Below are 27,157 nucleotides of genomic sequence, written 5' to 3' on the forward strand. Positions count from 1 at the left end.
CAGCTGGGACACCTGCAAATAGATCAGGCTGCCACATCAAGTCTGATGTCTCCAGGACAAGGCTTCAACCATATCCCTGGGTAATCTGTTCCAGTATTTTACTACCCTCCTTGGAAAGCACTTCCTCCTTATGTCCAGCCTAAACCTACCCTGCTCCAGTTTCAAACCATTGCCCCTCATCCTGTCACTAACAGCCCTTCTAAACAGTCCCTCCCCAGCCTTCCTGTAAGTCCCCTTCAGATATTGAAATGCAGTTATAAGGTGTCCCCAGAGCCTTCTCTACTCTAGGCTGAACAGCCCCGATTCTTTCAGCCAATCTTCATAGTAGAGGTGCTCCAGTCCTCTGATCATCTTTGTGGCCTTCCTCTGGACCCACTCCAGCAGGTCTATGTATCTCTTGTACGGGGGTCTCGTCATTGGACATAGTGTGATTTGCCTTCTGGACTGCAAACATGCATTGTTGATTCACATCCAGCTTCTCATCTGCCAGTACCCCTAAATCCTTTCCTGCTCTCAATCTCATCATCCCCCAGCCTGTGTTGATATCAGTGGTTGCCCTGACCTAGATGCGGGACCTTGCACTTTGCCTTATTGCACCTCATGAGACTCTTCTAAGCCCACTTCTCCAGCCTGGCCAAGTCCCTCTGGATGGCATCCTGTCCTTCAGTCTTATCAACCACACCACTCAGCTTGCTATCATCTGCAAACCTCCTGAGGGTGCACCTCAATCTCACTGTCTATATCTCAGTCTCACAGTACATTAGAGGTTGGAAGGGACCTCCAGAGATCATCAGGGCCAACTCCCCCACCAAAGCAGGATACTAAGGGTAGTCTGCACAGGAATGCATCCAGGTGGGTTTGAAAAGTCTCCAGAGAAGGAGACTCCACAGCCTCTCTGGGCAGCCTGCTCCAGTGCTCTGTCACCCTCATGTAAAGAAGTTTCTCCTCATGTTGAGGTGAAATCTTCTATGTTCAAGCTTGAACCTGTTGTTTCTTGTCTTATTGCTGTGCACCACCGGAAAAGAGCCTGGCCCCCTCCACTTGACACCCACCCCTCAGATATTTGTGCACGTTGATGAGATCCCCTCTCAGTCTTCTCTTGCTAAAGATACTGAACAGCACTGGATCACACACAGAGGACCGTGGGATAACGCTTGTGGCTGTGCACAGGACAGGCAATTTCAGCCCTGCTGGTCCCAGGGGATTCAAGCCATTGAAAAAAAAGAAAAGACAAGAAAAAAGAATTAAGCCTTGCCAATGTCTTTGCTTTAAAAATCAAAACAACAGTAACAAAAAGACCAGTCAGGCTAATTACACTGGAGCAGAGAGGAACCTCTACGATGTAAATACATTTCCCCAAACATTAAAAGCAAATCCCTCTCTAAAGTGTTTTTCTTTCACAAGGAGGCAAGAAAATGCATTGGATAAAACAAACTTTGCTTATTTTAGTTTCGACTCAATTACCTGTTAATGGAAAAAATCTGGCACCACTAATAATGAGGCAGGAATGAGATCACTGTTCTGGAGGCCTGGCTTGTCAGGGAAGCTTGCAACAAGAAGTGCATTTATCTGCCTTTCTATAACCCTTTTCAAGCACTCTGTCAGGGAGCCCAAACTGAACAGCCAGTTTAGGAGCAACTTGGAACCTGCTCCAGGCCCCCTCAGCCCTCTGGGAAAAGGAAAATTATTGTTGGCAAGTCTGCCTGGCTCCAGAAGTTGATCCAGTGCCCCCCACTTGCCCATGCAGCAGCAGACAGAGCTAAGAATTTTGTTATAATTAAATAAGGGAGTGCTGATTGGTTGCTGGAGGTGGTCTTGAAACTGGTGTTTAAGGCAGTGGAGAACAACGGTTACTATTCATAGAAAAAGCAGAGTCTTAAAATCCATCTGTTTTGTTCCAAATTTAGGCCAAAAAAATGCTCACTCACTGTCTTTAAAAATACCACCTGCTTAGCTATTTTGTATAATGTGCCATTATATAAGTTTGAAGGAGGAGCAGGCTGGGAAGCAGTGGGGGCTGAGAAGGGGTGGAGGGAACAGATTAAAAAGATATAGTTAGATCCAAAAATACCCCGGCAGCATATTCAGAAGGGAACACAAAATAAGGAAGAAAAGGAGACATTTTCCTGTGGAAGATTAAAACCAGAGTGTTTGCTAATGCCTGGGAAGCAGCTACTACAAATGGGCTTGTTTGCAGAAGTTAGCAATCTTTTCTTTTTTCTCTCTGTTTGGAAAAAACCCTCAACAAACCTTCTTGCTACGCACATTCAACTCTGTTCCTCACCATGCTACAGGGCTGACGAAACACCCTGAGCCTTTCCTGCCCTGCTGACCTTTCTGGTGGGGGGAATCAGGCTGCAGCATTGCAGCCTGCCCTGCCAGCAGGTACCTCACAAATCACAGTATCCCAGTATCACAGTATAACAGAGGTTGGAAGGGACCTCCAGAGATCATTGAGTCCAACCCCCCTGCCAAAGCAGAATCACTTAGGGTAGTCTGCACAGGAATGCATCCAGGTGGGTTTGGAAAGTCTCCAGAGAAGGAGACTCCACAATCCCCCTGGGCAGCCTGTTCCAGTGCTCTGTCACCCTCACTGTAAAGAAGTTTCTCCTCATGTTGAGGTGAAATCTTCTATGCTCTATTTTGAACCTTTTGTTTCTTGTCTGATTGGTGTGCACCACTGAAAAGAGCCTGGCCCCCTCCACTTGACACCCACCCCTCAGATATTTATACACATTGATGAGGCTGTGCTCCTCCTTGGAGACCTGGTGCAAGTTACTAAGTCAAATGAATAAGACAAGGAGTGGTAACATCACAGCATTGACTTTTCCAGAGCAGCTTAGCTCTGCAAGCAGTAACGTTAGCAAGACCTGGTGTCCTACAGATGTATCTCCTCTCTCTCTCACCATCTTTCCCCTCCCTTAGCTTCCCCACTGCAATCTTACATAATATTACACATTGCAGCTGCAATATTTCCAGTTTTCCCTATACCAGTAATTCTCTCCCATTCCCTCCAACATCCCAATGCTCTCCAAGTCTCCTTCCTAATCTTCTTTTCCTGCCAGCTGGGAAGAAGAGCGCAGATGCTGGTCCAGAAGTAGACGTGTGATAATTGGCCATCTGGACACTGCCAGAGAGAATGGAGAACAGCTGAGCTCTCTCTGCCTTTCCTTCAGCTGTGGATCTGGAAAGCCTCTCTTCTCAGTGCCGGCAGAGATTTCCCTGGAACTCAGAAGGACTTTATCATCTCCAAGAATTTGACTGCCGCTGTCAAATCTGGTTCAAAATGCTAGAGGATTCAAGAACTATCAGGAGAGGTCAAACAGATGGACAGACAGCATGACTTCATGATCTCCACTCCCTTAGAGGTCCAGGCTAACACCCCCTCACCCCAGACTAAGTGCATTTCCAACCTCAAAAGAAAAAAAAGGAACAACTATAACATGGATGCAAGTCATGAATGAATAATTTGGATTGACCCTTGAAGAAAATCTGTCCAGGGGCTGGCAGAGTCCTGTCCTCAGAGAATCCTTAAAACAGGCTGGTGACATTATTGACAATGATGGGTGGGTTGGGATGCATTCACTTGTTAGCTGCTCTGCCTCACAGGTCTCAAGATGTTTTCCAAGAACATCTTAAAATGAACGCCAAGGTACCTGTCTAACCCTTTTCATAATAGTGCAATTACTACAATCTCTGAGCATATTTGCATATTCATGGTTTTAAGGTTCCCAGACATTTAGCCTTCCTGTCCAACCAACAGCACTGAAGCTTGTTGCTGATCCTGTACTGAATTATCTTCTGCTGGAGCATCTCTCCCAGAACAGCATCCAGAATCTTTACCCCCGAGTCTTTGGTGGTAAAGCACTCCTATGTGTATGCCAGGCACAGCTGGGCAGCACTCTCACACATGCTCATTACTATCATGATTATTTTCCATGATTCTTGCAATGGCCCATGCAAGTGTTTCACTCCGAATTCTCTTTACATCTTTTGATGGTCTAATGAAACAAACAGGACTCTAAAGATTGCTTTTTCCTCCCTTGCTTTCCACACCCCTTTTTTTTTTCCTTTTAAGCAAAGCTTAAAACCATGTGGCACTGCTGTATTTAGTCAGCAATTGCTTAAACTTTTAAAAATTCTATACAGTAAGTGAAAGATGAGATTTACAAATCTAATGGAAAAGAAATGTCTGCCAAACATGCAATACACTCATTTGCTTCCTTGGCTTATCCCATGAAAACAGACGGAAGCAATAGCTACAGTGAATTACCTACTGTCCACAGGGCCCCGTGCCATCCTCTGGCAGGTTTGTCTTCAACTCTCACCTGAGGCTGCCTCCATTTGTGTGGATCTGGGGGTGAATGGGTTGATCAGGCCATGCATGCCCCCACAACCAGCTGCTCACCCTATTGTACACATAGAGGGCATGGGAAAGGCTGTCTTTCCACCATGTTTCCAGTGTACCTGGTCCAAGGAGTTCCTTAACTGTAACTCCTGGGCACGAAGGGAGTCCCTACAAGCAGTGGTAATTTTCTCCCAGAAGCCTTGACCCAGCTCAGGTCCTGAGAAATTTGGAGGCAAATCTGAAGGCATAAGCTCATTAAGAGGCGCAGCCAATGCACAGAGTGCAACCCAAGCAGTTGCTTCCCAAGACCATGCAATTGTTTTCCAGAGCAAAGAAGCAGCACAAGTTATCCACCACTCACCGACTCTGCTTGGCATCTCTCTCCAACACGTGCCTCTCTCACTGCACACACAGAGGGAAAACCAATTTGTCCTGGAAGTGTTTTTGGGTTCTGCTTTCCAAAGGCTTGCTAATAAAGCAGCAAGCAAAGAACACACTGTTTTGCTGAACATATGAATCATACCTTGATGGTGTCTCCTTTGAATCATGGCATTCAAAGATCTCCCTGGAGCACTATGGTTTATATTAGAGGAGAGCAGTTATACCCGGCAGAGATACAGCACGTGTGCCTGGCTGATGGATGGCCATGCTCTAACAAGAGTTAAAACGTTTAAGAGAGAAGAAAAAAGCCCCAGTCCCTAGAAACCTTAAACAGCACGAGTAATTTGAGCACTAAGTTCAATTTTCTGGCTACCAACAACAGCAAAATTCAGCATCTTCTGCAAAGGCCTTTGCAGCAACATCTTTATCCGGGTCACAGAATCTCATCAAACTGGCACTGCCCACATGCTTGAGGTGGGTGTCAAGGGGACAAGTTCCACTGAAGCCAAGTGCAGTGCCATGTTAGACCACAAGAGAAACAACACTCGGTCTTGGATCAAGGGGCCTTAATGGAGCCTGGTAAAAACTTCACCATGACTTAATCCTTCTAACAGGAAATATGAAGCAATACTCCTGTATAACTATTACCCTATATTAACACATTTGAAACAAAACAAAACAAAAGCTCCTGGCTTGTAAACCAGGCATTAAAAATGTGGTAGCAATTTAAAATACTACAGGTTTCTGTTTAAATATTATTTAGTACTTCACTCAATACCTCCCAGAGCAAATTCCTTATGCTGCCAACAGTCACCGTGCAGCCAGATTTGGTTTTATCAGACCCCACAGTGAGGGGCAGCACAGTCCTACCACTGGTGTAGGGCTTCCAGAAATGTCCCCATTCCCAGGTCTCTGTAGAAAACCACTCCACCTGTTCTCCCACACAATGAAGAATACTCACTTCCCGCAGTCTGTCAAGACCAACCGAAGTGCATTACCCAAGCACGGTGGCAGGGAACATACCTGCTCCAAGACCTTTGCACTCCATTGCCCTTCAGTGCCATTGTAGGAATTTGCATGGCTGAGATTTTCCAAGAGCGCTGAAGCTATGGTGACATCCACTTGTGAGAGATTCCTGGAGGTGACGAAGCTTTAAATCTCGACTTAAGTTGAAAACAACCAAACCAATCAAGCATTAAATAACAATTCTTACATGTAAATTCATTGTCATCCTGCAGCACCTGCAGGCTCTGCTGAACGTTCAGTGTTGAGAGCAGGTTGAGCTACAAGGGCTCACTGCATAAATAAATAAATAAATAACCAACCAAATAAATAAACAATAATTAAAAAAATATTATGCAAAACCAGACTCAAATCTATCCAGGAGATAAATTCTAAAGCCAGCACAAGACTCTGACTAATTAGGGCTACCTAAACTCTTCTGTGTCACGTTTACAGTACATCAGCCTGGTGTTGTGGGACCATCAAGTTGAACAAAAATACTAAAATTAAGGTACCATCAGCCCTGGTCTCCTGTCCTCACCAAGGTACTAACTTCACACAAAGGGACAACGTAGAGCTGTAGACATGGCACTTTGGGACATGATTTAATGGTCATGATGGTGTCAAGTCAATGGTTGGACTCGATGATCTTAGAGGTCTTTTCCAACAGGAACATTTTTATGATTCTATGACGTTCCTTTAGCTCACATGCGATCTTTTGCCAAACTTGCTCTAAATAAAAAGTATTTTCAACCACTGCTACTCATGCAAAACTTGCTGAGCAGGGAGAGAGCTGGTACAAAATGGAATTTAGCAGGTGGTAGCATGGAAACCCAAAGGAAACAGGACCTGCCACAACTAGAGCTGGATGCAACTTGCCATGATTTTCACAATTTAGAAGTTTTCCACTCAGGCTGTAAATCCTTTCGGCTAGAGTAACATGCAGTCAAGGCATAAATGAGTTGACAAGTCATTCTCTGCACATACTAAGTTGCTTTTATTAATCCAGAACTGCATGCTACAGATACTGTACAGCATGAACATTTATTCATTACAAAAAAATGGCTTCCAAACCATTAAAAATGAAAATCGGAATAAGAGCATAAAACGGAACAGTAACATCACAACTGTTAAGAAACATTCAAAGTATTCACAAAAAATGTTATAGTTAGCATCTTAATAAACCAGAGAAAAATCTGAGACAGTTTTACAATCGCTTCATGTCAACTACAATGGCACTGAATGAACAGATGAACAATTTTTCAGCTTTATACAGCGTTTTTTTGCAACATCAACATGCCTAGGTTTTTTTTTTTTGTGTTTTTGTTTTAAGTTTGCTACCTACCTGTATGTAGTAAGTGTACATAAAAGTGGCAGTCTGATTTTCCTTTCATGAATAATCTAATATACAGAATTTGGCCCTTAAGGGTTTAATACCTCTTCATTTTAAATGCTTTCCGGACAATCTGCTACCAAACACATCTGTTATAGGTGACATTAAAACTACATACATATCTACCTATGTAACATCACAGCAAAACATGATGAACAAAAAAATTACAGCATTTCTTAAAAAAAAAAAACAAACAAAACGAAAACAAAAAAGGAAAAGAATTAAAAAGAAAGAAAAAAGGTCGTCGGGAGAAAGGTAAAAGTCACTGAGAATTGTGGCACAAAAAATTTGCACACAGCTTACAGTCCCTAATGTCACAGGGGATCCAGCTGCAGTTCTGAACAGGAGACACTTGGACCTTGCTATTTTTCAAACAGCGCTGCTAAAAATTCACATGCTAAATTTTTCAAGTGTTTTTTGTTTTTTTATTATGTGTAATGGCTTTTAAAGCAATTTCTTTTTCTTTTTTTTTTTCTTTTTCTCTTCACACTATTGATCCTTGGAAAAAAAAAAAAAGAAAAAAGAAGTGAATGTCCATTCGGTGGCAACTGTGTTTCATATAGTTAAAAAAAAATCACAGAAAAAGAAAACAACAGAAAAAAAAATCACAAAATAAAAACATAAAAACCAACAAAATAAAAATGCAAAAGAAAAACATAAAAAAATCACAAAATAAAAACATAAAAAAATCACCAAAAAATCATTAAAAAAAATCACCAAAAAATCATTAAAAAAATCACCAAAAATAGTCACCAAAAAAAAAATTCCCAAAAAATAATTCACACTCAAAAAAAATCACAAGAAAGAAAAATTAAAAACCAAAAAATCCCAGGGGGGAACAAAAAATATATATATACACATTTATATATAAACTTAAAAACCTTGTACAAATGAGTTGTTATATATAAGATGCTTACACTAAAGGAAAAAAAAAAAAACAAAACCCAAAAACCAAAACAACTTTATACAATGTTTTAAGAAAATAAGGAGAAGAACAAAAAGGAAAAAAAACCATTTAAAAAAGGGACAACATACAGATAACAACAAGCAATTTCTAAAGCAATAAATACTACTGGTCCAATAGCGTTGTGATACTTTTAATTGTTGAGTAGCGTTTCCCCCTCCCCCAAGAAAAGAACAACACCATGGAACAAGGTAATATTAACACGTTTGCTTTTTTTTTTTCTTTTTCTTTTTTTAACCCCTTTGCTTCTGTACATTTAAACAATAACGAGTAACATCACGACAAAGGTTGTTTCACACGAGGAAGGAAGAAGAAAAGAGGGGGGAAAAGAAAAGAAAAAAAAGAAGAAAAAAAAAAAAGAAGTAGTAGTAGTAGTAGCGGCACCGCAGTCGTTGTGCCCTTTAAAGGTTTAAAAACCAGATGTAAAATGATTGGTTCGCAAGCTCGTATTTAATACAAATAATAAAGAACCAATGCCTCCGGCAAGGGCTGCTTCAAAATTGCTTCTTTCTTTCTTTTTTTCCTTTTTTTTTTTTTTTTTGTGTGTTGGTTTCTTTTTTTTTCCTGTTTGTTTTAATTTTTAAAATCAGTCTTTAAAACTAAGCTATTGGAACTACATAACAATTATGTATATATATATATTTTTTAAACGCTACAAAGACTTTAAACAGCTGTTGATAAAAATTTTGGCAGAATCATGAGGCTTTTCTCATCTACATATTTAAAAAGGAGAAATTGAAATAAGAATGGGTCAAATATTGACCAATGAACTCGATAAAACATCAACTAATGTAGCCACATGGCACGAATTAAAAACAAAAACCAAGAAACGACGACGAACAGCGGACGACGACGAGGAAACAAAAATAATAATAAAGAAAAGCAAAAAAAAAAAAAACAAAAACCAAAAAAACAACCAACCCAAAACCCAAAACAAAACAAAACCCCAAATCCCAACAGAATTCCATCCCCCCCAAAGGAAACTGAAAGGGCTAACGAGGCTAAAGCTATTCTAAGGACTTGGTTACGAGGGAGAGCGGCTGGGGCTGTGTCCCTGCCAGCGAGCTGTGGGAATGCAAGGAGGACGTCGAGGGCTGTGCTAGGGATGCGGCGGCGGCCGGCGAGAGGGCGGCCGGCGGATGGTCCAGGGCCCCGTTGGGGCAGCTGGCGGCAGGCAGGGTGCCGGGCTTGCTCGCAGCGCTCTCGGCGAGGACGAGCGAGGAGGGCGGCGGCATCATGACCAGGTGTGCCAGCGGGTCGGGCTTCAATGAGAGCGAGAGGGGTTGCGTTTGTTCAGTCTGTGGTTTCGAGTCTCTGGAGGGGGAGGCGAGCATGGCGGGGGAGGACGGAGGAGAGTCTAGTAAGCTTCCATCTGAAGAGGGTGGGCTGACGCAGCTGCCTTCACCTTGTATGTAGCGAACGCACTTTTTTTTTCTCCTAGAAACAGGGAGAGAGTTCTCTGTAAATAAAGGGCAGAGACGCTGATGGAGACAGTTATCTAAAGCAAAGAGCCGTCAGTCAGCTACTCTGGGCTCTGCACGGGCAGCACCCGTGCGCTGTCCTGGGGGGTCTGGTGGGGTGTCCTCAGCACTGGGCCCGCTTGGGAACTTCCCCTTGGCTAATGGATTTGGAAAAGATTCACCAATTGTCTCTTTGTCCCCCTCCTCTTCAGGCTGCCTCCTTTCCTTAGTTATTTTTAACAATCAGAAATTCAGGTATGACATTTTTGGAGCCCACTGTGCTAATCTACAAATTAACTTTCCTCCGGTTGGGGGGGGGGGAGCAGGGGGAGGGGGGAAAGGAAGAAAATGAACCCGTCTAAAATAAAATCTTTGGATAGTTGATGGTACTTCAAGATGTCCTATAATGCTGTCCAACTCAACAGGGCTATCTCTACACCTGCATCACCTGTCGTCTCTTACGATGCGCTGCCCTTGGGAGGCAGGGATGGCTGCAAACTACTGCTCATTGCTTTCTCCTCTGTTAAGAACCACACCAAATCCAGAAATGTCAGTCAGACAAGAGGGATATACAATAGAGAGAACAAGATAGAGGGGAAATAAAAACAAAATGAACAAACAAAGTAAACAGAAGAGAAAAAAAAAAACAGGAAAAGAACAGGATAAACAGAGTATGATCCAAAATAACAAGAATAACTGGTTGTATGGCCTGCAGGTTGTGGCTTTAAATTGACTCATTTTTCGTTTCAGGGGAGAGTGATAGATTTGGGAAGCTGCTCTGCATTTTGGGGTATTTTCCTCTGAGAGGCTATCCATGTCATCCCAGAGTGGGATCCGATTTCAGTAGGTGAAGCATACGATGACCGGTACAAAAGTGAGGAGCAACATGGAGCTTATTTCACACCAGGGAACAGGAGAGTCTTGCAAGAGCTGCTCATCTTCAAATAAGTGACCCGACAGAGATCTTTTCTCCTCCCTCTGTCCACTTAATAATGTAAAGGAGCAATGAAAACAGAGTTTCACACCATCTCTCTTGCCAAGTATATGCAAGGCGATTCTTGCAGCAGGACATAAATAACGAGGCAAACAACCACAGCATCTGGCAGAATGACATTCAGTGGCCACCTTGACCCTAATGATGGCTCTCCAGCCCTCCTATTCACACTCTCCATGGGAAGTGCTGAATAGTTGTCACACAGCCCAAGGAACATAGCAAAGTCTGTCTAGAGCAGCTCTGCCACAAAAGCTTTGGACACTCAGCTAAGCTGCACAGTCACTAATGTGAAGGAGTAGGTTGCTCTCCCTCTCCAGTGGATACCTTGCCCTAGTTCAGCAATTTCATCAGAAGTGCCCAGGCATGGCAGAGCAGCTCAGTGTTGCTGGGTGATGTTCCCCAGCTCCATTGCTGGTTGTCAGCATTCTCCCCTATGAATGGAAACAGTGTTTGCTTTGGGTTAAACCAAGGTCTGCTGTCTAGGCAATGGGACTAGATGTTTCCCAGCTGTAAGGGAGATCTAACTAGCTTGATCCTGGAGTTAAAAGATAGCATCTCCCATACCCAGGAAGGGAACAGCAAACCTGGAACCCCATCTTTCCACCAGCTTCAGTGAGGGACCAGCACTATGAATCTCCTTCCCTCCAGAGACTCAGGCTCTGCTCTTAGGTTCTGCTCCTCATTCCACATGGCAAGGTAAGGGGTTAGGGCTATTAGTTTTAACCACGTTAGCCTGCAGATCAATACATGCTAAAAAACTAAAGACAACCATGCAACTTAAATGTTAAATAGAAAGGAAAAGACAGATAGAAGAGAGCAAATGAAGTCTGGAAACCATGCTTTATTAGAGCAATGTTAAAAGACAGAAAAAAAAAAAACAACTCAATTTGGTGGGCTCAAAACAGAACATGTTAATTCCTCTACATTTGACAAAATGTGGGAAGCCTCTGGCTCCTGGCTAAGGACAGTTCTGCTGCTCTTTCTCCCTTTCCCTCTCCTCTCTCTCACCCCTTTGTAGCTTCATCTGTGCAGTGCTACCAGCGCCACAGTTCGTGTTTGGACCTTCAGTAGCAAAGCAGAACAGTGATGCTTCACAAAGCTCACTGATAATACCTGTGTGGGAAGGTGGGTTCTCTCTTAATTTGGAGACTGCAGGACTCTTCTCCATCCCCAAATTAAAACAGTTTGCAAGCAGAAACCCAAGTTCTGCCTGTGTCACTGATGATGGTCCAGAAGCCATTCAACTGGATTGCTCTGAACCTACAAGGCAGTTAATTATTTCACTGGAGGCAGTCTGAATCCAGTATGCCAAAAACTCAAAATTATTTTAAAATACTGTTTTAAGTTCTGTGGCCTGGAAGGTAGAGTTCCCATGGCAAAGTAGACTTACGCCAGGTCTACCTGACATTCTGACTCTGCAGAATTACCAACCCTTTAAAAACTAAACCAACTGGTCTACTGGTCTACTACCTGAAATAATTTTCCTTTGACTGGCTCAAGGAGGGGACATTACTTCAGCCTGTGCCCTTCCCACCACATGTTGTGGTCATGTACGTGTCAGGTTTAGGTGGGACAGAAAGGCAGAGATGGTAAACCCCCAAACCCTGCACCAGAAGTGAACAACACCAGGCAACTCTGGTGAAAGGGAATAAGTAAACATCCAAGGAACATTTTATGCCTCCATTTTTCTTGCCTAAAACTGGGAACAAAAATACTACATATCCCCCCTCAGAAGCACCAGTGAGGATTATTCACTTGTGCGTTGCTCTGAAAGCATCACCTGCTACATGATTCCAGCAAACATCAACAGACTTGGGCTTGTGCTGGCTTGTGCTGCCCTTGAAACTAGCCCCAGGACAGCATCAGGAAACCTGTAATGCTGCAGCTGTCATGGCTGAAAGCCACAGAGGATGACAAGGATTTATTCAGTACCATATATCTACCTAAGACGTGCTACAAAATGCTACCATGCTAGCAAATGTGATGTTATAATGGTTAGGACCAGAATTAGGAGAGAAATGCTCTAGTACCTACTGATAAAATGCCTCCATGCATAAACCAAAAACCAAAACAAAATGAAAAGGAGCTGACTCTTATCAGCAAGTCTAAAGCTATCAGCTACACCACTGAAGCACTCTACCGTGCTGCAAAGACTTCTGACCAAAATCTGATGTAAGTTTAGAAAGAGTTTATGTTTTGCATGTAACCCAAGCACTGTACAGACCAAATGAGAAGTCCCCTTGCTGATAAAATGGAGATTTAAGAGTATGTTGTTTACTTAAGCAGCTAGGGAAAGATAAAGCAACACAAACATCATGTGCCCCCAGTTGTGGTACTTGGCATACAGAGCCTGACATGCTTCGAATACTCTGTCTCTAGACTACACAAATAGCTGCCAGTAGTGTGTAGTGAACTAACCACAGAATAAAGCCTAACTAAACACATCATTTGAGTCCTTGGTTAGCATGAGACACTTGAGTCTCCTGACACAGTGAAGGGGCTACCCAATTCTTCTGGACAGAACTCTACTTTCTTTAAGCTTTCTTTAAGAAACTGCTGCTTTCAAAGCTTGTTTAACACACACACTGGTACTGATACCTAAAAGACCTGAAGCCCAGGTACCAGCAGGCCTTGAATGGGACAATACGCAATTTGGTGGAAACATTTCTGGTGCCTTATCTGATATTCTGAAATACAGCCCACCCTCAGTCCGTGTTTTCCTCGACACTACGCACAAACAAGACTGCGTGCATACACAAAATATGATGGACATCTGATCTACATTCTAAATGAGATGGAGCACATGGGACTGGCATGAATAAGAGGGGGGAAATGTGGGAGAGGAATCACTACACACAGAGTGTGGTTTGGGTTGAAATACCTACCATCATAATATTCCAAATTCAAAGACTGCTTGTATCAGAACAAAGAAACAACAAATTTAACCAAATGCGATTATATAAGGAAAAAGGAACGAGAAAAGAACTACTCAGTATCCCTCCACCAAGAAAGAAGTACGTACTGAGTTATACAGGGAATTAAACTCCAGTAGAACACGGGCTGCTGCAATTTGGGCTCTCTGAAGTCTTTTGTCTCCTTTTAATGCTGGAAAACTGTCCTCTAAAGTTGTAATTGGTTTTGTCTAGAGCTCAGGCGTTTACAGCTCACATGTTGGGATAAAAATTTATTTATTAATTTTTTTTTTCCTAGATCTGAAAACACAGGGTATCAGATCACTTAAAAACCAGATATCTGCATAAACCTTACCAAGGCGTAGAAGCCTACAGGTAGCTATTTAATTTTGCAGATAACACACAAGAAAAATAGAAAAAAAGAGCACAACATAAGCTGTAAACACTGGCTGTTACATGTCTCATCATGAGAAAAATACAACTGCTGCCATCCCAGAACCTTTTTGATAAGCCTTTGGAGGCAGCAGACATAAACCCAAATGATGTGATTCTGAAAAAGACAAAATACAGATGTCCAGCCAAATATTCATTTTGCTGACAATCTGGGCGGGGGGGGAAATCATTAAAAACCAAAAAACCTGCCAGTTTTAATGACTTCAAGTTTTCTTGTTCCCAGTTCTACCACCAGGGAGAGGTTATTGGTAAAGAAAGAGAGAAAAATGGCATTAAATTAGCAAGAAATTCCAGAGATCAAAGATTATTAGCAATTGATGCTGTGGGAGAGAGAAAGGTGGGGAGTGGGGAAAAAAAGATTAAAAAAATAAAATCACACAAATGCACTAAGAGGACAGATTGCTTTTATTTCCCCAAAGGCCTAATGGGTAGTATTATACCTGCATGGTTTGCACCATAAACTCTGTCGGTCAAGCCCGAACAATGCCCGACACTTCTTTGGAGTATTTGCATCTGTTAGCATAAGGTAAACACAAAAAATACAACACAATGGTGGATAGAGCTCATTTGGTCTGTGTCATCTTAGCTACAGCTATGTTTAGCTTTCAATCACCTCAGTTTTATTTGGTAATCTCCCCTCATACCAAGGGCAGGACTCTCACAATGAGCCAAAAGTCAACCAAAAAAAGGTTTCTGACACAGCCCTGTGTTTGTCCGATGTCAGTATTGCACTCAATGCCGTGAAATCAAGGGCTTTAGGAACAACTTTCCTTGGGTGGAGGCTTGGAGGGCAGGAGCGTGGTTGAGCCACAGATCAGATGGACTTAAGGCTGATGCTATTTTACAGTGGGTTTTTGGCTAGCAGCAGCAAAGAGGAAGGCAAAAACAAAAACCAACAACCAACCAACAACAAAGAACCAAAACCCTTTCAGAGAGACAATAACTCATGGCAGTTTCCCACTCCCTTGTGTCTTCTAGATCACAACACAGAGCTACAAAGCAACAAGGCAGGAAAAAAAAGGGGAAAGTACCAAATAAACCAGCTGCAAATCAGCCATAGCGAGTCTGGGAAAACTATACACACCTGCAGGGGCCGCACCAGTTATTCTGTTGATCAAGGCCAAAGCGCGCTCGGCATTTCTTAGGAGCGCTCAGGTCTGAATGAGTTCAAGAAAAGCGAGCAGAAAAGGGAGAGAGGAAAACAAAAGAAAAGGGGAGAGGGGGGAGAGAGAGAGAGAGAGAGGAAGAGAGAAAAGGGGAGAAAAAAGAGAGATAAAAATAAGGAAAAAATAAAAATAAAAAGGGAATAAAAATCAATGTCCTTGTTATTAATTGCAAAATACTGACTTTTGATTTTAAAGTTAAAAAAAAAAAAGGTGATAATCACATTTTTATTCAACTCTTGAGATTAGCTGTTGCAATTAAAGCTGCAGTATCCCTTTATAAAGGACTGTTTCTTTCCCTTTTAAAAGAGCAGGTAGAGGAAAGTCTTTGTTGCTGCTCTAGCTGGATGTTTCAGGCAAGATTTATTTGGGCTGGGTTTTTTTATTCTCTTTTTTTGAGGGGGGGGAAAGAAGAAAAGAAGCTGAGTATGGAAGTTAGATCCTGAACATGCTTTTTTCTTCAACTCAGACACAAAATAAGAGGAAAAAAAAAAGTAAAAAAAAAAAAAGAAAGGAAATTATATCTCCTGGGATAATGCAGCTTTTAGAATAACATTCAATTTGGGTTTTTTTTATTAATTTGTATTTAAAAGAATGGATAAGAATAAGCAGATTGCGGAATGAGTATGTTAGTATCAGCCAGAAAATAAAATGTAAAGCATGGCAAGGTGCTGAGTTAGTGCAGCTAGTGGATTGCAATGAATAAGCTTGAGCAGAAAGAAAGCAAATTAAAAAATTGAAAGAAAAAAAAAAATCCAAAACAAAAATAATAATAATAAAAAAATGCTTATGCATGCTAATGTGAGAAGACTTAGTGGGAGCCATGAAAAATGCCATTAGATTAAGGAGGTTCATTACTGACTTGCTTCCATTCTTTGTATCAGTCTCTTTAAAGAAATACTGCATATTCAATTTGCACAGTTAGTACAACTCTTGTGTTATTTTTACTGCATTACTGTTTTAATAGCAACTGTTACCAAAAAAAGAAAAAAAAAAAAAAGGCAAAACAAAACTCAAAACTTACTGTCAAACATAATAATAGATATAAAGATATAGAGATAATAAAATGCTATCAAAATGTGCGGATGGCAATTTATTTATTTATTTTTTTCTTAATGTCATATAAGTGTTTAATGTTAAAATCTATAATGGCAGGAAAAAAAATTAATAAATTCATCATTAAGAAGCAGTTTATAAAACTATTTTAAATGACTCAAAATGACGTTAGCACCTGTAATCGGAGGAAGTGAAAGGCAAGGATTTAGGAAACATTCGCTGTGTTCTGAAAAAAAAGAACAAATTATACAAAGGCTTCAAAAAAACTAAGTCAGGGCTTCTTGGAAATCGACTATCAGATTGCCTATGCAGTATTTCTAATTGCCTACATAGAATGGCAAACCTCCTTAATTTAAAATGGGTGCGATTTACCACTGTAAGGCATGCATCAGAACGCACACAGGAACAGCCCAAATGTAACAGCGGACACACACACGCGCGGGGGACGCACAGGCGGAGGGCACCACGGAAGCGGACAACTCTATCACGGCTGGCACAGGCATTACAGCTACGGCTCTGCGGTTAAAGGCTTGGCGAGGGCTACGTACAAATTCAGCTAAGTCACAAGAGGCTCTGACATGCAGTGGCTTGGTTACTAGTTTTAGAAGGGCAATAACGTGTAACGAGTGCATTAAAAAAAACAAGAGGCTGTCTTAGTACAGGGACTGGCTCCCTTGTCAGGCCAAGACACTCGGACCCACCTCCCCCATACCTAGGAGTGTCACACCAGGACTGCCACACTTCCACTAAGCAAGAGATTTACTTATTTTTACTTACCATTGGTCTCTCCTGGCTGCTTATCTCTTTTCCTCTTCTTCTTCTTTCCCTGCAGGAAACACACACAAATGAGAAGGATTTAAAAAACAACCCAAAGCACATGTCCAAGCAATGGGGATGAGGCTGGTGAGGGATGCTCGCTGGGGAGGCCACTGAAGCATGGTACCAGCTCACCTTCAGGTCAGGGAGGTTTGTGTAGCCCAAGAGGATGCTGCTCCCTCAGGATGTCTCTGCCTGCCCCCCCTGTGACTTTTTGGACAGCCTCACTGCAGCCCCCTCTCCAACACTAACACCCACCAAAGCCACAAGCAGCAGCTGGAGAGGGGGTAGAACTTGCAAGATGCTTCTTTTGAAACAAAATCACCATGAAGACAAAAACATTTGACATTTGTACATTTCAGCATCCAGAAGTTTCAAAAATCATTCATAGGCACATTTTGGTGGGGCAGGGAGGGGAAGAAGGGGGAGACTGAAGCTGGTAGAGTGCATGAATGAGGTCAGATTGAGATCCTGAAATTTCACAGCAACCAAATCCAACCATTAAAGCAGACAAGGAAGCCACAATAATGAGCAGCAAATCCTAACTTGCAGGTTTTTAAGTGCACTGACAACCTAGGAAACAAAGCGAGGGTGAGTATAAAATACTAAGATTCTTCCCACATTTAGCTCTATCACAAGGAAAACAACCAGCAGCATTTAGGTAAACTGTGTCCTTTTTCCCAAATAGTATCCCATAAGATGATGCAGTTTGTTACAGTTTCTGACTTGAGGGAGAAAGGCCCTTTTTCTGTTTCCCTATGAAAGTGTGAGAAGACAAGCAGGAGCCCAGCTTCTGTGGAAACCCAACAATCATTTTCTAAGGGAAGAGTTAAAAGTAATAAGCATAACTCAATAGAGACAAGCTATTCTCTAAACAACACTATTCTAAACTGAGCAACAAGGTTTGCAGCAATACAAGAAGGACAGTGTAGGAAACAGTAATTTTGTTTTCACAGCTCCCCAGATGCTAAAAGCAACAGCTTCCAGGCCAGCAGCAACAGCACAAGAGATCCTGGTCTTTGAAAATACAGTAGTAAGAGAAGTTGGTGAAAAGACACCAGACCAGCAGTCCTTTGTGGCCAAGAGGGGACAACCATGTCTTGGAAAAAGGAATCTCACAGCAATTTTAAAGGATTGGATATATCTTTGGGGGAGCCAAGAGATTCTCCCACATGACAGACATCGTTCTCAGCAGGCTGGTCTGGCTCCTAACTAAATGGTTAAGATGGGTTTCTGACGGTACATCCGCTGTAACACTTTGGATGCTCACTATGATAAATTCCCTGAAACATATTAGTAAGATATTCCCCCAGTGTGAATGTTGCATTTCCATTTGTTGTTGTCATTGTATTTTTCCTCCCCAAAAGCCAGCTTTCTGGCACAAGGCTTCTGTACTTGTTCCCCAGCTTTGCTTGCTCAGGGTTGTTAACTGCTGCCCGATTATCCAGCCTGTGACAAGCATACTGTAATTTAAGAAAGCCTTCCTGTGATGGAAAACATTGTGTGCAGTGTTAATTTTGAAGGATTTTTACACAACATGCACATAAATCTGCAGCCTGGATGCTGTTGAGAAATCATCTACCAACACCTCTGAAGTAGTTTTCAGGGATATGGAAAGTTGTTGATTTAAGTCATTTGCTACAGCAGCCATCAGTCCAACATGACAAGCTGAGAATAAAATAGAGAAAAACATGGTATCTTGGAGTCCAAAGAGGCTCAGACTTTGCTCCATATTGATCTAGATGGACAGCAACTCTGTGAAAGTCAGTGGATTTTTCCCAGCTTTCCAACAACATAAGTAAAATAAGACAATTGCCTCAGGACCAAAAGCCTGATATTTACTTAACCTCAAGGAGGCCATGTGTGTAATTAGAAGGCTGCATCTGTTGCAGATTTACTTATTTTTTCCAGTAGATCTAGGAATTCAAGTGCTACTTCAGTTTGAGACCTTATAACATGAGGACCAGTTACAACAGAGGTGAGGAGTCACCTGCCCTTCACAAACTTTTCAGGCCAGGTAATAAAGTACAGTAACTCCTTTAGAGAGCAAACTGTTACAAATGGCTGATACACAGAATTGTCAGCCAGGGAACTTTTCAACACAAGCTTTGAAAACTGTTCCCAACAAAGATCTGGCAGGGGTCTCACTAATTTATTTTACACCCTTTTCAATGAAAACAGTGAGAAGAATCACCTGGCTTGCTTGTTTGATTTCTGTGCTACAAGAAGATGCTTGATTACATAGCTGAATTCACACATGAACTTAAGAATTATGACAGCACTTTTCAAGTGCTGTGCAGGAGACACTACTTTGCCTTTGTCTCAGATTATCCTCCTAAGATTTGAACAGATGGTCTGCAGCATTTTCCATCATCATCACTACACAAATTCTTAGGCTGCAGTAAATACAGATGTAAATACTTGCCCATCGTTTTGGCAGCTCCCTTTACAGAGGCAAACCAACACGGCTTTTGACAGGACTGCACAGCTGGTTGGTCCTAATTTTCTAGATAAGTGGCAGATGAGGTGACTAGACCCTATACCTCTGAGTCCAGCACTCAGCACCCCTTAACATCTTATAGGAGATCTCAGAAAGAGCAAGTGTGCTTTGTGATACCAACAATCCACAAGGGACTCCCTGTATCCTCTTCTCTTCTTTAAGAGCAGGCTGAAAGCTGTTTCTTGAAAGCACTGCTCCTGTTTCTGAAGACCTGGACTGGTCTCATCCACAAGCCTGATGTGAGATGCCTAACAATTTAACCAATTCAAGCAGCCCGAAGGTGCTCCCCTGCTTAGGTTCATGAAGGGCTCAAGACCCTACAAAACACTGAGGGAGAAGGGGAGCTCTGAAAGACCCAGGAGAGGAGAAATAAATAAATCCTGTGGATGATGCAATGTGTGATGCAAAGGCACTGAGCTCTCCTCAGGCAGGAAGGTTCCCCCTGAAGGTCACCTGGGGGTACAGCATCAAGCTGCAGGGAAAGCGCCAACTCTCTTATCCTGTCCTTTTTAGCTTGAGAAGAAAGAGTTTCTCAGTGCTCATACGGCGAGGACAAAAGTAAAAGGTCCTAAACACTGAAGGCTTTGTACATGCCCATCTGTTGGTGGCACAGTCACTGCACAGAATGAGCATTCCAGAAACCTCAGTCCAGCCCAGACTCCCTTTTGAACACCCAAGAAGATGACACTGCACAGTGCTGAGGAACTACCTCAAATGGTCTGACAGTTTAAGGCCAGTCTGTGAAAAAGAAAACGTGTTTAAGCAGGAGCAGTGCCTCATCAGGCTTAATGAGGTCTCCTCCGAGAAGTATGCACAGCTACACCTGCAATGGTGAACAAAGGAGGGAGCAAGACAGAGCCCAATGGAAAGAGGAGATGATCAAGAAAGAAGGATTTGTACTTATGAACGTTTTTTTCATATTGCTAAATAAGTGAGTGTGTATTCTCCACCCCTGGAACAGTGGAAGAGCAGAGCTGCTGCTGCTCTAGGCTTTACTGCAGACCCTAAATTGGCTTCTTTCCATCCACACATGTGAAAATGCAGATTCTTACAAAAGTGAATGTTGCCAGACACCAAGCACACAGCTTCTGTGTTTTATGACAAAATAGGATATTTATGGGCAAATAGGCAGTGACGGTGACGATGATGGAACAGACAGACTTCAACCAAACCTAAATGTGTAACACTAACACTATACATAACTGACATCAGCATTACAGCTGCTAGTAGGTCCTCAAACCTACAAGAATTTTGCCTGGAAGGTAGGGAGAAGGGCTTATTCCACGGTTAAAGACCTCGAGAGTTTTAGGTGATTTAATTAAAAAAAAAAAAATCAAGTTGCTGCTATAAATCCTATTAAAAAGGGCTTAGAGCTCCCACCAATCCACAAAATCTGTCAAGAGTTTATGGATTTAGGCTTGCAAACACTTACTACCAGCTGCATTGCTTACCCTTCATGGAAGTAGGGGTTATACACTACTAGTGAGTGGTTACAAATGCTGGCCTTATGTTTTCAGCAGACAAAAAAAAAAAATTATCGCTTTTAGCTACAAACCAGGCTCTTTAAAACTCACAATCAATCTAATTCCATGAATTGGTCCAAAATACTTTTTAAAAGATGAGGAGGGAAGGAGACAAAATAACACAGACATGAAAAAGCAAAATATAATTGAGATCTACAACAGCAGAGTGTGGAATAATTCGTTTAACCCCACTTTAGAGTAAGACCTTCAAAACAAGTCACACTTGTAGTTGTGCCAGTCCTTCTCTGAAGCTAGGATAAGTCATTCTTCCACTTTCCACTATACTCTCACACAGATAAGCACAAGACACTGATTATTCATCCTTTTGGTGGAAAGGAGAGGAACCATACTAGGGGAATTTTTAATTCTGTTTTAAAAAGTGAAATTGAAAATGACCAGCAAGCCAAATGGCATTCCCAGACACCGGTAAAAGTGATGGCAAGAGTTTCTTCAGAGAGCTCTACTGTCATGCCCCAATTCTAACCTTTGACTAGTCCCAGTCAGGAAGCCTCTTCCAAGTGGAGGGCTGGGAATTGTCCCCCAATAGTTTTAGTACCGCAGAGGGAAGCGTCTGTTGTTGTTACCAGATTGGGATCCTGAGGCACGCTTTCCAAGTAGTGCTTGTGTGCAATGTGTGGTCGTAGTTCAGCAGGTCACATACACAATTCTACAAGCTCTACTACTAGAAAAATTTCCACCTACATAGGAACCTACATAGTTATCCCGTGCGGACCAGCCTGGGTACAGCTGCATGTGAAGCTGTCGCTCCTTTCTTGCTAGTTCATAGTATTTCGCTTGTTCTTCTCTGGATAACGCGTGCCACTGAGGTGAAGAGAGAAAGACAAAATAAAAAGCACAAGTGTGGTAGGGTGTTTTTTTTTAAAGTGCAGGATGTTAGTTATACACAAATACACCTAGAATTGATTTTCATTAAAAACAAACAAACAAAAGAGGAAACAGCAGATGATCCAGCATGCTGACATTCATATTTTATTTATCACTCTAGATTATACCTCCAGGTAACTCAGCTGAGTCACAACTCATCATTTATGTTTACTCAGACCCTTTGTCTTCTGATAAGAGAGGAGAATTAAGAAAACTAAACAAAAGCAAAGACCAGGGAAGAGGGTCCAGAAGCTGAAACAATTGTCCTGAAACATATCTCAGTTACAGATTTGTTGAAAGCCTCCACCTCCATTCCTCACTGGCACCCCCTCTCCTCTTCTAGCTCTCACAGGCACTGATATTGGTGCTATGCAGAAAGGCTTTTTCCTTCCCATCTACTTTTCTGCTTCCTTGAGGACAAAATGAAAATCTGGGAGTTTTTCATCTGCAAGTCATAGAAATAACACTGAAATAACATTGCTATTAATTAACTCCCCCGCTTCCCCATGGACAAAAGTGTCAAAAAGTGTCTGTGAAAATAAAAAAATCAAACACTAAGGCTTTTGGTTTAGTAACCTCTCCATCATTAGTAACCTCCCTATCCACTACCAAAGTGTCAGGAAAACAGTGATTCAAGAAGGAGTGAATCCTACTGAATTTCAGTTCCTGCTCGTGCTTCACCCTTGTTACCTACCCTTCGACCGAGGATTTGGTTGATGGCTGCGCTCTCTTTCAATGTGCATTCTGCTACAACTTTTGCTCTCATTTCCTTCATATACAACATAAATGCATTAAGAGGTTTCTTTATGTGTGGCTTCTTTTTCTCTTCTTCTTTTTTGGAGTCCTGATGTTTTCTGAAGGGTAAAGATACACAGAAACCTCACAGTGAGAACCCTTGTGAATTTATTAAATTAATCCCTTCAATCTCTCTAGCATTAATCCTCAGAAATCTCTAGGAAGAGGACCAGGAGGTTCTCTAGAGCCTTCATCCTGTCTGCTGTGTAAGAACAGTTTAAAGAGCATTTTAACAAAACCCACCTCATGTTTGTGCAGCCTCTAGAACCACCTTGGAAGGACATGGGCACCCAGGCACATGGGCTCATGGGGAGGGCTTGTGAACACAGTGGAAAAGGAAATAATGACACCTCATTCCATCCATGGGAACCAAAACACTGTCTTCCTGCCTCTCTTGTGAAAGGAAAGGCAAAAAACACCAGAAGCACTGCAGGCTCTGTTCAACCCCAAGCTTGATGCCAGCTCTTTCTGCAGCTTTGAACAAGCCATTTATGCTCTAATTTACTGTTTCCTGTTGTATATCCACTAACTCACAGCTTTAAACTGGGCACTAATAGGAAAACCAATCGAGAAGTTTGAATCTTGATCAAAAAAAATTGCACTTCCTTTTTAAAATGAATGAAATTCATTCATAGCTACTTGTCTATGTCAAGGAATGGCTCTGAAAGACTGTTACCATTGTCATGACACGCTTCGGCAGCTAAACCACATTCGTACCAATTAGAAGACACGAAGCAAGACTGGATGTTAGGAAGAAATTCTTCATCATGAGGGTGGTGAGACACTGGAGCAGGTTGCCCAGGGAGGTGGTAGAAGGTTTTTAAGACCAGGCTGGATGGGGGCTCTGAGCAACCTGATCTAGTGTGAGGTGTCCCTGCCCATGGCAGGGGGGTCAGAACTAGATGATCCTTGAGGTCCCTTCCAAGCCTAACAATTCTGTGATTCCATGATTCCCAGAAACCCAGATGTTTTTAAAAGCCATGCATGCAGAGGCAATGCTTTAGGAAGATGATGTGGGAAGCAACAACTTACGAGCTGTGGAGTGAGCCGACGTCGCTCTGGGAAGATTCCTGTTTGACTGTTGGTGTGACTATGGCCGGATGAGGGATTCCAGTTGTGTGTAAACTATGATGTGGCGGGACCATGTGTGGAGGAAACCTAGAGGAGAGAAAGCTGTGTAAATCGTCAGAATAAAAATGAATGAATGGGGAGGGATGTGTACACACATTAATAAAAAAAGCAGAAAAAAAAAGGCAAAAAAAAAAGGCATATAACAAGCACATGACAGCTAGACAAAGCATATGAAAGCTGGCAGCATTAATTAGCAATAAATTAAACATAATGACTCTTCTAATGTCATTAAAGCCAATCTTCCCCTTCATTATCATTACTGACATGAGACATCATGATTTTTAACATCTTTAGCAAAAGGCAAATGCAACTGGATGAACTTGAATAAAGGTGGAATTTCAGCTACCTGTGAGAAAATCCACCAGTCCATTTATTTGCTAAGAAATTATCTGTGGCAACCAAGGAATCAATTTTTATAGTTCCAAATAATGTTGTGAATTTGAGATGAGATCTTTTACTGCACATTGACTGCAAAATAAAGTATGAATACCATGACAATCTAGATGTATTTTTGATAATCCTAGTAAGATGCTTCGTTAGCTACATCTGTTGATGGAGCAAAAGAAAATATTTATTTGTGCCTAATAAATCTCTAAGCCACACTGATTTAACAGAAGGAAGGAAGATGGTAGAATTAAGCCTTTCTAAAGAAAAAAAATGTTGCCAGCTTTATGGTTTATGATCACATACATGGCCCCAGTCCTGCAACTGGATTCAGAGGGATGTGCAACCCCCTCTGCATGAATCCAAATGCTTGGCTGGGGCCACACCATGAACATGGCACAATCAGTCAGACTTCTTGCTTTATAAACAAAATGAACACAATTCTTGAAAGCAATATTGAGTTCTTATCATTACTTCTCAACAGTCTGTGAAAGGTTTTACAGTTAATAAGGAAAGCACACTATGGCTGACTGCTTTTCCCTTAGGAAATCCCCACTGAAGCCAAAATATTTCCAGGGAATGGAATCTAGCCTAAAATTCTGGCTCAGAAATAACTTACCCCAAAATTCCAAAGCTTAAGTGGTTTGGCAAATGACAAGGTCTTTTATCACTGCAAATCCTCACTATCGTCCTAGATTTTGAACCATCTTTGTCCAAATAAAATAGTCAAAGAATATGGAACATGCAATGATAGAAAGAATTATTTCTTCTATCGTTGACAAACAATGAGGTGATACACCATGGATGAGACTGTATATCAAAAATATAATGGGGTTTCTTCCCCATCCCCCACCTTACAAATTCCATTAGTGATTTTAACACCCTCCCCCTCCTCAACTCCCCAGACATTCCCTACATTCACAAGATGGCACAGTGGTATTTTCATGAACAAGAGGTACTGTGCTCTACAAGCTCTGAGGATCTTTGTCTCTCAGCTGGTAGTATTTACTATCATTAGACAGAAGTATTCTGCCTTTAAAGGCAGTAGTGGGAAGAGCAGGGATTGACAGGGAGAATGTGAAATTGTTGAAACTGCAGAGAATCACAGCTCCTCAGAACACAGAGAGAAGGATGTTGTTTAACATCTTTGTCCATGATAAGGACAGTGGGGTTGAGTGCACCCTCAGTAAGTTTGCAGATGACACCAAGCTGTGTGGTCTGTTTGACATGCTGGAGGGAAAGGATGAGAGGCATTTGGACACGCTTATGAGGCGGGCCCGAGCCAACCTCATGAAGTTCAACAAAGCCAAATTCAAGGTCCTACACCTGGGTTGGGGCAATCTCAAGCACATATTTAAGCTGAGAGAGGAGTGGCTCAAGATGAGTCTCAAGGAGAAGGATCTGGGGATGTCAGCTCACAAAAAATTCAACATGAGCTGGTGATGTCTGCTTCCAGCCCAGAAGGCAGCCGTGGGCTGCATCAAAGTGTGACCAGCAGCACAAGGGAGGTGATTCTTTCCCTCTGCTCTCGTGAGACCCTACCTGAGGGTACTGTGTCCAGTTTTGGTGTCCCCAGCATAAGAAGGACATTGAACTGCTGAAGCAGGTCCAGAGAAGGACCATGAAGATGATCAGCACCTCCTCTATGGGTTCAGGCTATGAGAGTTGGGGCTGTTCAGCCTGGAGAAAAGAAGGCTTGGCAGAGACCTTATGGAGGCCTTCCAGTACCTGAAAGAGACCTATAAGAAAGCTGGGGAGGGACTTTTTACAAGGGCTCATAGTGACAGGACAAGAGGATTGAAGCTTGAGGAGGGTGGATTTAGACTGGGCATTAGGAAGAAATTTTGCACTGGTGGTGACACCAGAACAGGCTGCCAAGGAAGGTCCTGGATACTGCCTCCCTGGAGGTCTTCAAGACCAGGTTGGATGAGGCCTTGAGCAACCTGGTTTAGTGGAAGGTGACTCTGCCCATAGCAGAGGGGTTGGAACTAGAAGGTCTTTAAGGTCCCTTCCAAACCAAAGCATTCTATGAATCTATGAAAGAAGACAGTGTGATGGCAGGCAGGGGAAGAGGAAAATGGGCAGCAAAATGGCCATTTCTATTTCTGCTACAGGCTTACAGATACAAGTCTCTAAGTGGATTGTCAAAACACCTTCCTCACTCTCTGACAAAACTAACTGGGAAAGAAAAGTAAGTTTGGGGAAATGCTTTGTAGAACAGAAGGCGATGGTGAGGCTGCAGGAACACCAATGTCCTAGTCCTACTTCTGCCACAGAATTACCTCACCAAGACACAAAATAGGCCTTTTAGTATTTTTTTTCCTGATCTCCCTCTATTTTTGTGCGTATTTTGACTGAACATACTTAAAGGTTTGTTGACACAGTGACAGAGGCCTTTGGTTGTGGTTCACTGCAAACGGTAAAAACTGACAGCAAGAGCTTTCATGAAAAAAATAGCAAACAAATATGGGTGAAAACAAAAACCAAGGCAAAATCCTGACCGCGCTGGAGGCGGTATAAACATACAGATAAAAGTTGACACACATCCTGTAGAATGACTGCCTGTCCTTGTATAGACCCAGCGTTCAAGAGAGGACTATGCTGCTAGGGTTCAAACCGGATCAAGAGCCAGTGACAACAGGACAAAGAAGGATGAAGAAGGAGATGAAAAGCCCCCTTCAGAGAGCTGGCAAGAAGTGCTGCATTTGTTTGATATGAGGACACAGTAGGAAGAACACTGGGCATTTGCCAGAGAGAAGAGCTGAGGCGCAGTGGTAGCACAAGGAGAGATGCCTGTGAGAGTAGATCTGAGTAAGTTTAGACTCATCACCAGAGAAGGACTCCCAAATAGCACAAAAGACTGCTTAGAGCTGGAGCTAACACCAAAAGATGGGGCCTGTTATGCTTCTGAAGAGGATCCCATGATGTGGCCATAATAACTGGGCCACAGATTTGCTTCTCTAATAAGGATCTTGTCAAAAATTAAAACACATTGCA

General features: G+C 42.3%; 1 protein-coding gene across 8 annotated transcripts in view; it reads right to left on the reverse strand.

Moving 5' to 3' along the window:
* Window positions 1-9,095: 9,095 nt before the first annotated feature.
* TCF7L2 (transcription factor 7 like 2) overlaps window positions 9,096-27,157 on the reverse strand; it is a 177,390-nt gene continuing 159,328 nt past the window's right edge. For 2 of the 8 annotated variants that reach the window (XM_054382260.1, XM_054382259.1), the window contains exons 8-13: window positions 23,678-23,803; window positions 22,545-22,704; window positions 21,680-21,787; window positions 16,904-16,952; window positions 16,302-16,352; window positions 9,446-9,525 (exon numbers count right to left, since the gene is read on the reverse strand). In XM_054382260.1, coding sequence (XP_054238235.1) covers window positions 9,446-9,525; window positions 16,302-16,352; window positions 16,904-16,952; window positions 21,680-21,787; window positions 22,545-22,704; window positions 23,678-23,803 — 574 coding nt within the window. Of the gene's footprint in view, window positions 9,526-14,347; window positions 14,421-14,991; window positions 15,065-16,301; window positions 16,353-16,903; window positions 16,953-21,679; window positions 21,788-22,544; window positions 22,705-23,677; window positions 23,819-27,157 lie in introns of those variants that run through there. The other 6 variants (XM_054382262.1, XM_054382261.1, XM_054382255.1 and 3 more) reach the window with 5 other exon arrangements.

The sequence above is a fragment of the Indicator indicator genome, chromosome 7, assembly GCF_027791375.1.
Source record: "Indicator indicator isolate 239-I01 chromosome 7, UM_Iind_1.1, whole genome shotgun sequence".
NCBI lineage: Eukaryota > Metazoa > Chordata > Aves > Piciformes > Indicatoridae > Indicator > Indicator indicator.